Source organism: Argiope bruennichi, chromosome X2 (genome assembly GCF_947563725.1).
Source record: "Argiope bruennichi chromosome X2, qqArgBrue1.1, whole genome shotgun sequence".
NCBI lineage: Eukaryota > Metazoa > Arthropoda > Arachnida > Araneae > Araneidae > Argiope > Argiope bruennichi.
Genome location: NC_079163.1, coordinates 85,262,350 through 85,275,317, shown reverse-complemented (window position 1 = coordinate 85,275,317; position 12,968 = coordinate 85,262,350). Strand labels below are relative to the sequence as shown.

The following is a 12,968-nucleotide window of genomic DNA, read 5'->3' as shown; positions in this document are numbered from 1 at the left end:
TTTTTTTTTTTTTTTTTTGCTAATTTATATATAATTTTTTGCTATTTCAGCAGATTTTTATATCACCAGTTTCTTTTTCTTTTATCCTTCTGCAACAATTTAATTCGCAAAGCTGCTTAATGTTTGCTGAACACTCCTTATTTTCCCAGAACTTTTTTCTGATTTTTCTAAAACTTCATAATATTTCACATTCACTAATTTTCCATACAGAAGCAAATCTCTTCAGCAAATTAACCATTCTCTTTTCACATTATAATGCTGTTTTTCAATGAACGTGCATTAAAACAAGATCAATTTTTTAAATAGCATAATTTTTAAATATGCCTTCAATTTTTTTTTTTTTTTTTTTTTTGTAATATTTTTTAAAATTCTGTTAAAAGTGTCTTCTGCAGTTTGCTTCACTAGTATTCAAGTAGATTATAGTCACTATTCCAATATCGATATTTTTCCTCCGTCAGAAAAAATGGACTGTTTTATGAAAAGAAAAGAAAATAAGTAACAAAGGGAAAAGCTAACACGATTTAACAGTCGCGAATGGTGTTTAGTTTTTAAAGCTATAGCGACGATATTTTATTCTTGCAATGTTAAAAAGATTGATATTTTTTACATTAAAAAAAAAAACATAAGAAATTTCAATTCTGCTGTAATTTCCAGTTTTTATGGAAAATTTAAAAAAGTCTCTGCATTTTCCCTGTTTTATAGATGATTTTAAAATTCTCTGCTTTCCCGAAGCCGTGGCAACCCTGAAACAAGCAGTAATTTTATACATACATACTTAAGTTCAGAAGTATTATGAAGCTTTCAGATTTACACATTTTTCCCAACTTTCTTACATTTTGTCATTGTCTCAACTTGAACTTAAAGAATATGCTTCAACTCATGTTTTGCATTGAAGAATCGGTTATAAGAACAATTAGGGGGACGAAAAGAATTTGAAATAGAAGGAAATAATTTGGACACACTTGCTTCACAGAAAACGAATAAAGATTTGCAACTTTCCTAAATGGTTTCATTTTGTTGTATACAATACTTACACGCATTTTTGCAACAGAGCACATGTTTGAGAAAATATAAAGGGTTTCTAAAATTGCCGGGTTTTTTTCCCCGCATGATTTTTTTACTTATAAGTTGCAGAGTTTCCAAACAAATTATATGAAACTTACAGAATATACGGCAGTGTGCCAGCAATTAAATTAAAATTAGCTTTAAATATTCGAGGTAATACAAGTATTTGCAGTGAATAATTTTTAACTGTGCATGAGAGAAATATAGCAAACTTTATCATTAATAATTTCGAAGCCAGATATTTAGAGCAGTTAATATAAAAACTCGAGTGAAATTTCGTCAAGATTCAGAAATGTACTAGCGTCTAAAAGTTAGGTAAAATTAGCAATTATGGGAATAATGAGAAATGGGAAATGCAAGTGTAAAATGGTTGTAATATAAGATAACAATGCGGAAGAACGATAATAACAACATTTATTATTCAAAGAAACTATTTGAAAGATAATTGGGCATAAGAGTAGTTCATACTTCACTCAAAAACATATGAAATATAGATTTTATACTGCAGTTTAATAAGATGTGTGGTCACCTCTAATAACTAGCTTCGCTTTATGATGATTTCCCAAATTTAGCTGACATTGTGGATGAGATGTGGGTTCAAAGCGTTCCAAACGTTACGCTCTTTTCAATTCTGGAAGAGAGCTTGGCGATTGCGAAAGGGATAAAATATCTCTGGAAAATTTCCTACACATTATGAAAGCTTGTGTAGGTTATTCTCTGTTTCAAGGAAATCGCCGACCAGGCTTCCACAGTGATAAGGCACATTGTCATCCACAAATATGAAGTCAGGACAGAAACATCTCAAAAGAGCCGAACAGAGCCTCCGGAACTTATCCCTGCTGTTTTAACAGTTGCAGATTTAGTCTAAAAAGTATGGAGATCTCTTCATCCTTATCTTGATGGAAAACGATGCCTTTCCGAAGTGAACCAATGGTGAAAACAAGTTTCACGTTTTGTTTATAAAGTAAGCAGATGAAAATCAGTATTCAGACTAAAGCGACGTTCATCACTGAACAGTAATCGCCTGATTTTCCCAAATTCTAATAATTATGCTTCACACTGCAGTTTAAATGAGCGCTTTTATGCGTAGATGTAAGGAGAATGCAAATTTTTGTTCGTCTGACATAGAGTTTGACAGAAGACTTTTCGGTTGGAAACTCATATTTCAATGACAGCTGTGAGAACTGAATTCGGTTTTCTGACACATATGCCCCTCTAATGCCGTGCATTAATTGCCAGATATCAATCTAGGTGAAAGGCTGTGACTTGGCCAATCAAGAATTGGTTGTCAATTAACATTTCCCGCAATTTAAAATCTTACGTCTTCTGATCACACATTGAAGCATATTCAAAATTTGAGACATTTCGGTTTATGACCCATCTGGATTCAAGCATTCCATCGATTTTTCCTTTCGCAAACATGTCCATTTGTCATCTTTGTGCCAGCGTTTGTTCTGTTTAATCCTTAAAAGCATTCTTCCGCATACGAATACGCAGTCCGAATGCTTATGTCTGAACTGCATGTATGAAATAAGTCTACTTATCCACATTCCAACATGCACATGTATTTTGCAGATGAAAGCAAGGACTGAAATGTTTTGCAAAATGACAAATGTTCACTTTCAATAGATGATTGTAGATATAATATCTCAAATAAATTCACCAATATTTACTCACATTCTCTCGTATTTAACAAATTATGTTTAACTTTTGGATACCAGTGTGTATCAGTATAGCAATAAGCTGAATTTCAATTGTAGTCTAAGATAAATTAAACGACAAGGGGGTTCTCATATATGGATAATTTAAAGATCAGAAATATGCAAAATATCCATGCATACTAATAGATAAGTATATAACTTAAATTTTAGTAAACTGGGTATCATAAATATCTTAATTATTTCATTCTTATTCATGCAACATGAACAAACATTACAATTACATTATGTTAATTGATATACTATAACTAAAAACACCCTTATGCTTTTATGCTTTACTTCATCTGCAGTTGTATCAATATACTGTATTCTGCTACTACTCAATGAAGAAGGCTATCCATAGGTTTTTGGAATGTTTCTGCTAATCAGCTCTTACTTGTTTAACATGATTGAATTTCTATTCAAAAATTATGAACTCACCAGATCTAGTTTGCTGACATGTATGGTGACATAGCACATTACTTTTCTTTTATATGAATGATAAGTAATTCATGCAGAAGCATTCCAAAAATTAGTGGGCATAGCAAAACTGTGATCCTACTTCACATTACTAATTGACATAAGTACAGAATAACTCTGTAATTATATAATATAATCCAAATCTAATGTTACTATAAATTATGCAAACAATGTAATAAACCTTATTGTATTTTGCGATGTCTATTATTGTTAGTTTTTTAAAAATCTTTATAACATTCAACTGGAATTTTTATAAAAGGGATTTTATATATCTGGCTTCAAAAATATGAAAGATAAAATATGTATTAAGTTATTTACAACAAATGCCCATATTTACTTGAATATTTAACATATTCATTCCAAATTTTAATATCATTCTTTGTTGGAAAATTGCCATGTATTTTGTAAGTTTTGTATAATTTAACATTGCACGTTATAAACAAACAAATGTGCCTAAAAATTTGGAATTGTTTTAGGAAAATCTTCAACTTTTCATAAATTAATAGATATTTTTACGAAAATACATTTAAGAATTGTGCAAAGCAAAATGAAGCCATTCATGAAAATTGCAAAAGATTATCGGATTTCTGTGAATCGAGGTGAACCCAAATAAATTTTTCATCACTTTCTGGTCGGTCCCTTAAATGCATTCGTGACCGACTTTTCACAATGTAATATGAGTTCAGGCACATTCTTCATTATGTCCAAGTTGAAGGTCAGTTCATCCAGCTTTCCACAAAATTTTAGAAAAAAAAATGTAAATCCAAATGCTCTGATACTTTTGACCATTAGTGCATATTATTATACTTTGTATTGAATGTAAATATTTAACACATCTATTACAAATTTAAATACTTACTTTCTGGACTAAATGGCATTGATTTGCAGTATATAATCAAACTAGATAATTCTTTTGCTATTTTTAGTGCCTTTTCTAACTTTTTACTGTGTTGTAACTACCCAAGAAAGAAAAAGAGAAATATGTTATAGCAAAATATCAGAAAACAATCATAAGAATTTTTATTATGAACATTTAACAGCACTAATGATACTTATAATATAGGGGGCAGGAAATATACAAAATTTATGATAACAGAATAGCTAAGCAAAAAATGTGTGCACAATAAGAAATTTTTTTAATTAATATTTCATGTTGAATTTTCATTTCAAAAAAGGACTTTATGAAAAATTGAACTGTAGGAGAAAAAAAAATATATATTTACACTAAAAACTTTCACTTTATACATATTACTATGTAATTTAAGAATATGAAAACCATGAATGTTATAGCAAAAAGTTTCAGTGATAAAACGAAGAACTCAAACATATAAATTTATTGAAATGATATAAAGAACTCCATACCAAGGATTTTTCTCAAAACACAATTGGAATATTTTAAAGCTAAATTAAGTGAAAATCCATGAAGTAAAAAAAAATTATTCCTCCCAAAATTCTTTCCTTTGTAGCATATCTTAACAGTTGTATCTAGAGTTTCAAGTAACAAATTTCTTACCCTAAATATTTTATATAATACTACTATAAATGTTTTTAGCATAAAAAATTTGTTTCTCTATTAATATACTGCAAAATTACACTGCTTTCTATGAAATCCTTCATATTATACAGACATATAGCTAAGTGGAATATCTATTTATGTATTATAAAGAATTTTAATTATGTCCATTGTATTCAGAAAATTAATGTAGCAATACATATAAATAATCTAAGTACTCAAACTATAAAAATGACACTGACTAAGATTTATATGGCACAAAAAAAGGTCTTTATGCCTATAAATTCATCTTCAAAGATTATTATTAAAGATTTATGCTATCCATGCTATTAACTTAGTGTAAGGAAAAACGAGGTTCAATACATAAAAATTAAATATTTAAAAAGAAAAATACCATGTCATTAGCAGATTGTGCGGTTTCTCTTATTTTGTGAACCCAATCTAGCATTTCTTCTCTAGATGCAGCTGCAATTTCAATAGGAGGGACTTGATGTGGAGAAACTATTCTAAACACATACTCATTACCTCTGCTTGTCATTGAAGTTATATCTGCAGAGTGAACAATATATAATTATTTGATAACTCTGCAGTTTCATATCATCAGTGGGAATAAAAGGAGAAATAAAAAGAATGTAGCACTATCAATATTATTATCAACAATATCATTATCAATCAAGTTTTCCTAAAAATTTAAAATAATTCTTTAAATCAAAGATTTAGTGAGAAAATAATCTTTGATAAAACAAGATGTCAGTAAAAAGGACGGAAACAAATTTTTTCAGACTGATAACTGCTTATATGACTATGAACAAATCACAATTAATATGTGTAAACAAATAATCCAAAAAAGGGCACAGTTAATCAAATTAATACAGCTACACACACTCAAATTAATACAGCTATTGACAATTTATGCAAAATTCACAACCATTTCACATGCAAGTTAATAATTCAAAGCTAACAAAAAGCAAAAACTTTTGGTCAATCGCTTTTGTCTATTTACTGTTTGGGGATCTATTAACTGTTTGGTCAAACTTTAGTCTATTTAATCTCAGTATTTTAAGTTGAATAACTAGTACTTTAAAAGGATTTTCATTTAAAAGAATCCAAGTTTCAGAGGTTCTAGAAATCAATAAGACATTAAATCTTCTTCAGATAGCTTATGTTACCAATATTTGTCACTGAAATCCTCATTCTGACTTTATACCTTGCTCATTATCTCAGTTCGGCTTCGTCAGTACTATTTTATTCAAGTATAACATCGGAAAAAAGTGGAACAAGTTTTTACTTCCCTAAATATCGCACCAAAGCATATACTTCAAATTACAATATTTCTTTACATAAGAAGGGCAATTGTAAAAAAACACTAATATTACTAGAGAGAGATAATAAAAAAATTACAAAAATTAAACTTTTATACAACCTTTAGAGCGAAAAAATGTCAGTTTTCTTACATTCATCTATTTCTTTCTTACACTATCATATTTTTTTACATTCATCAATGCACACCTAAATTTTCAAGTTTCTATCTACAAAATTTGCAAAGACATGCTTATTGTTATATTTAGAGGGGACTAACAGGAAATTAGATGAAAACAGTTATTTTGGAAATGCAAATTTATTCAATACAGAAAAATTGTTATATACAAATATTTGTCATATAGTACATCATCCGAAAGAAATTAGCTAATCATGCATAAAGTTGTTCATTTTTATTGTTCGGGAATTGCAATAATGATTTCCATAAAGAATGGAAAAGAAATCTGAAAAACTGAACACTTATAATATTTCAAAAAAGAAAAAAGCAAGCAAGAAAGAAAAGAGCAAGAGCCGAGCAAGAAAATAAAAGCATTTTCTCCCATTTGCGTGTTTTCTAAAAGAACGGCGCATTTCAATAAAAGGAATGTTTGGTAAAAATGACGATTTATGATGCACAAAATTGTAATACCAGTCTAGTCATAGAGAACGTTGCTTCCGCATTTCTAGCATCCTTCTAAGAAGTGTGTTTATAGAAATGGTCTAGCTAATGCAAAACACTGGAGCTTTATCCGAAGGAACAGGAAGAATGAGGCATAAACGCAATGCAGAAATCGACATCTTGGCTTATTTTTCATGTACCCTCTAGCTAGAGTACGAATAATCAGTCTAGAAATCATCATTTCAAAACCGACAATATAGAGATTATTTCACCATAACAACTTGCCTCCATATAGTATTCATAAACTTTATGGATTGAGAAAAACAATTACATTTACAATTACAGGATAGACATCTTGAATTTTACAATTGGGAGAAGGACATATCTCCAATTCAGAGAAATGCAACTTGGGCAGACGAATAAAAAAATAGATGTGAATTTTCAAAACGGAAAAATTTTTGGAACGGTAAAAATCCATTCTTTGTACAAGAGGTTTATCATTAGTGGTTCTATAAATGTGTGGTACAGCATTACTAAAAACTCTTTAGTTAGTTCCATTTTATACAGTAATATGCTGAGTGGTGACTGATATATTAATTTTGATTGGCATTATGTACAAATTAATTGCTTTGGCAGTACATGCTTTGTGGATCTTTTCCAACGAATGCATAAAACTTGTTTTTAAATCACAAGTGATGAACTCAACATACAAGTGCAAGTATTGTTAATAAATGCAATTTTTATAGGTATCAAAGGTGCTCATTTAAACAAGTTTGTAAGCATTTCGATTAATGTATTATCAGACTATTTTTTAAAGATTTAATAAAAGTTAATAAAAATCAGTAATCAGATCTCAGTAAATTTATCTCAAAGAAACATGAAACTTCATGACCTTACAGATGAGTTAAGAAAATCATTTTACACAGTGGGTTTTTTTTGGGGGGGGGGGGCACTATATATCATAAATAATTTTGCAATTATAAAAACAACATTTATGGAAGAATAAAACAAAAGATATCTCTCAGTCAGAAAGAAAACATTACTACAATATCTTAAAGAAGATGAAAGAAATTTCAAGTGCTACTTATAGTCATTTTCATGAGATAATTCACTCTCTCAATTGAAATTCAAAGATTAATGCCTACTTTGCAAATGTTAAATGTCATCTTGTTGCAAATTATTGGACCATGACAACTGGAACAGAGCTAACATGGAATTATATGCTATGGTGAGTAAAAAGTTTCGATGCCAATCTTTTTCAGCTTCCCAATGCAGCATTGTTAATCATAGCTGGAATGCATTTGAAAACTGAGCTACAAACTAAAATTGAAAATGCAATTTCTATTTCATTTATGGAATTGCAAAAAGCAATAACAGAGATAACATAAATACACCAAAATTATTTTCTCCTTAGGCTGTTCACCAATCGCAATGCAATCCAATCTGCATGCTTGAACTCACAGTTGTCAGAAATGAGATCTTTACTTTCTTCCTAATCACATCCAGGTTGTGAATAATCAATAGATAAAGGTTCATTAATAGAAAAATAAATGAGGACCAGGTCATTCTAATTATGGTGGCAGAGCAGTCTAGCACAAGCACATAAGCTGTAGGCCTGTAGTAGGTGTGTCATACAATAGCAATCCTGTTGACTCTCTGAAACTTTCAGATCCAAATATCTGAACCCACTTTTCATATGAAAACATTGTCTCAAGTGCAAATCAATACACAAGCGCTATTAGTATTGCAGTACAGTACACTTCCGATTATCCGCGGAATTGGGTGGCGCGGCCGCCGCGGATAACAAAAATCGCGGATAATCCGAAAAAAGCTAAAAGAGAAAACAGTCATTCCAAATCGTTTTATGTACAATAAAACGTAAAATAAACAGCAGGAAATGTTTAACTAACGCTTAATATTTTAGTATATCACTCAAAACTAACCTAAAATGCATTTTGTTAATGAAAACAGAAGAGTGCTTTGTACTTACGAGAGGCGTCAAGGATAAACAGAAAAATTAATACATATGTACTGTTTTAATACTGTAATGTATTATGTAACTACAAAAGCATAACTGTAAAACTACGCCTTTTTGAAGAAATCAGTCATTTGTGTTTGCTTCTTGCTTTGGAAGCATTTTCTCTTTGCTTAGAAGCAAAGAGAAAATGCTTCCTTTATTTAGAAGCAAAAAAAAAAAAACACTTAGTGCGCTAGCACGGATAATCCGCACCGCGGATAACCCGCTCGCGGATAATCGGGAGTCTACTGTATCTATTTCTTCATGCTGACTCATGGAAATTAATTATCAGTAGCATCAATAAGAGCACTATCACTTGGATATCACTTATTAGCAGTGATCTGCTCTTATTCTCTGATGCGTTTTGTATTTTTATTTCAGCTATGAATGCACTAACTGCTGAATATATATACTTGATATCATATGGACTATTTCAGAGTTTATTGTTAATCAGTTTCATAAAGCCGTTTTAATAACTTCTATCTACCTAAATTACTTTTCCTTGGTCTATCTAGAAACACATAAATTACAATCCAGAACATGATGGATGCAAAAGGTTAAAAGGAAGCAACAATACCATGTTCAACCACTCCAAGCAGCTTACAATAGGATATTATCTGTGTGCAACTTTGCAAGACTGACTGACGCAAGATTTACAACTGCAATTGGAAGTATACAATACGATAATATCCGAAATTAACTATAAAATCAGCATAGACTGAAATGAACATGTATAATTATTTACGAAAATCATATACAAATAGGAATGAAAAAAAAATATCAAGAAGTAATATGGTAACACATTGTTTAAGACATTTAATAAGAACTATGAGTGCGCCGTGTATAGACCTTTGGACAGTTATCCAACTCTCGCATCTTTGTCAAACGAAGTCGGTATTTTAAAGTACCTTTAAAAAATCAGTCATTGAAGGCATCGGACTTAAAAGCTGTGTTCACTGTCGTTAAGCCTAAAAAGATACTTCTCGTTAACGAAACGATTTTTCCAAAATATTTCATACTTTGCATATCACGTTCGGGTCACCAATCGCCGCATATAGGCATTAATAAATGAAGCCTTATTCAGAAAACATTAATTTATTTACAGAACCAACATACACATAAAAATCTTAAAACAGATGGTGAATAATATTGTTGATAAGAGTTGAGTTGTTCATAATAGCTCAGTTACTTATCTGATACAGTTGGACAAGTTAAAAAGTTTAAAGTTTAATTAATATTCACCCCAAATTTTCACAAAATAAATAAATAAATCCACTGATAAAATAGGCATCATTGAAATAAAACAGAAATTATCATTAACAAATTTCACAAGTGAAACTTAAAAATCTTCAAACAAGTACTAACTTTTGAAAATATGAAGACTTTGAAAATAATTGCACAATCAAAAATAATCTATTGCATAAAATTAAAGTATAATTAATGGAATAAATGAAAAAGTTTCTTTATCTTGTCCTATTCAACTGTCTTTCTTTTCTTTTCACCGAAATATAGCCCCTCACTCCCGAACTCAGATATATAAAACTGCTAAAGAATTTTGTTGCTTTCAATTTTTAGTTAAATATAATTATTCTAATTTCTACTAAAAAGAAATTAAATATCAAATATATAATACTAAGAAAAAATTATATACCAAACACATAGTACTTACCAACAGTACAATTAACTATATCAATGGAGCCTTTCTGCAGACTACCTAAAGGCATAGCTTCAACAGACTAATAAAAAATAAATTTTGGAATTAGAAGAGAAAATAAATTTCCATTGATATTTCATTCTTAACTTCAGAACAAAAGCAATTAAAAAAAACTTCGCCAACTCAAAAATAGGAAATAAACTTTTTAACATGCTAATACATACAAAGTAACCCCTATTCCCCAAAAGAAAAACGATAGTTAAAGAAAGGTATATTGTATCAACAGCAGAAAGTAAATTTTTAATACGGGATGGGATGGTCATGGAAGAGAATTTATGATAAAAGTTTTGACATGCAATACACCATTGGTTTAAAATAGCAAATGCAACAGTCAAATATTACCTAAGAATTAATGACAATTTATAGATAAAATGAATAAATACATACATTTATGTAACACAGTAAAGGTTTTTGAACCATGCATCCCTGTCGTTTATAATCATTATTGCATTTATTAAGATTTTTATTTATTTATTGCGAAATCATTTAAAAAATAAATACTACTTTTAATAAAAGTAAAAAACGGAATTTTCAAAATAACATCAAACAAAAGATTTGTATCAAATATTTTCAGGTCATAACGTATTACTACATTACTAATGCAATTCGAACTCTGAGTTACTACTTACGTACAAACTTTTAATATCTTTTTAAATAAATTTCAATTCATTTACTTTATTCGTTTTGCTGATACAATTAAAATTCTACTTGTCCACGAACTTTATCATGAAACAGTTTTTAGCACATAAAATCGCATAATTAGTTTTAAAATAATAAAAATAATTTCATTTCATAACAAGCGCACAGGCTAAGAGTGGAATCTTCAGAAAAAGTATAACCTTAAATGAAAACAAAACTGGCGGTTTTAAAGGGAGAACAATTAGATATTCCAGGCAGTACTTTAATAAAAAAATAAAAATAATAACATGGTCAATTGTAGCATTTGCTGACACAGAGATGTGAGGAAGTCACGCTTATAGTGAGGTTTCAAAATCCATCAACATTATTAACATCCAAGACAAAAATTTAATAAATATCACAAAAATCTTAACAAATGTTAATTTATTAAGATTTATTTGGAAAAATTATTTTTATCTTCCTTTACAGCATTTTTTAAACTTGAAGAAGAATATGAATCTTTATCCTTATCAACAAAAATGCAAAGCATTTATTCTGCAATTTGTATGTTTATCCAAGCACAGCAATATTCAACACAAGTTGCAATAAAAAATACAATTCTTAATTTTTATTGAATTATACATAAACTATGAATATTTATCTTTTTGAAAAAATCAAGTTATCAAAAAACTACCAGAAAAAGGAAATGCCCCTAACTCGAAAAATTAAGTTATAAACCGAAAACAATAAAATTTTACAGTGAGATCTCAGAAGCACTGTAAAAGTTATCATTATTGTGGGATGCAAGAGTCAAAATAGAAAATCCGATTTCTCAAACAAAAAGCTTACCACTAAACAAGCAAATGGGGGAAATTATATATATATATATATATATATATATATATATATATATATAATACTGTTATATGCAGCATTTTAATTTACTGTGAAGTAATTATTCATTATAAACAAGAGAAAAATGTTTAATATTATTTTTTTTTATTATCTAAAACTGCTGGAATATAGCAACAGCTAAATGAATTCAGTCAAGCTTTTAATATTTTAAGGGCATCTTCCAATTTATAGACCCATTTCCAAAAACCACTGCATGACTCCAATTATTTCTACAACAAAAAAATTAACATTATAAACTACTAGCCAGCACATTCAATCATATTATTGAACTATATAAAAAGAAACAAGCAGTAAAAGCATGCAACACTTTCATACACTTTCATCACTATTTTCTTGAGCTTCGATTTCTTCTACATAATTCGCTGGAAACCAGTGTTGCTTCTTTCCACCATAATCTCCTTTCCACCAGCCTCCATTTTCCTTAACCACATTTGTAATGATGGCATGTTTGCAAAAGGATAATTCATCCACTCGTTGAGCACGATAGTCGTACAAAGCTTTCACAGTAATCTAATTAAAGACAAAAATACATTATACCAATTGTAAAAGAGTCTCAAAGGTTAGTACAGATTTATATGTTAATCTGTCAGACGGAAAAAATATTTTTTTTTCTTAAGTAATGTCTAGAATTACAGATGCTAGAAGCTTATTGGAAAAAATGAGTTGGGATAACTCAAAATAAAGATTTTACGGGGGGGGGGAGATCATTGGAAAAGTAATAAAAATTGATATGATAATGTTTATATAGTTGTGGATGGCAATAGATGAGTATCAGTATGCATACCAAATAGACATCTGCAAAATATCATTCCTCGAGTACATGCAACATACATTTATCACAGCATATGGTAACTTCATCGCTATGATCAGTGCACTTAACAGCATATATCCATGATACCCATAGCTCCATTTTAACACATCCAAGCATTCATGCATAGGCATTACAAATGCAAAGTAGTTAGCAGATTGAAAAAAACGTTAAACAATTATTATGATAAAACTGAATTTTCACAATATTTCACACTGCAATC

At 29.6% G+C, this 12,968-nt stretch overlaps 1 protein-coding gene across 1 annotated transcript in view; it reads right to left on the bottom strand.

Annotated features, from left to right (window-relative positions):
• The window catches only part of LOC129960925 (1-phosphatidylinositol 4,5-bisphosphate phosphodiesterase gamma-1-like), an 84,063-nt gene that overhangs the window by 25,741 nt on the left and 45,354 nt on the right, over positions 1-12,968 (bottom strand). Inside the window, exons 19-22 of the mRNA XM_056074669.1 lie at positions 12,253-12,447; positions 10,360-10,426; positions 5,150-5,304; positions 4,102-4,198 (exon numbers count right to left, since the gene is read on the bottom strand). Of these exons, the coding sequence (XP_055930644.1) occupies positions 4,102-4,198; positions 5,150-5,304; positions 10,360-10,426; positions 12,253-12,447 (514 nt within the window). The remainder of the gene's footprint in view (positions 1-4,101; positions 4,199-5,149; positions 5,305-10,359; positions 10,427-12,252; positions 12,448-12,968) is intronic.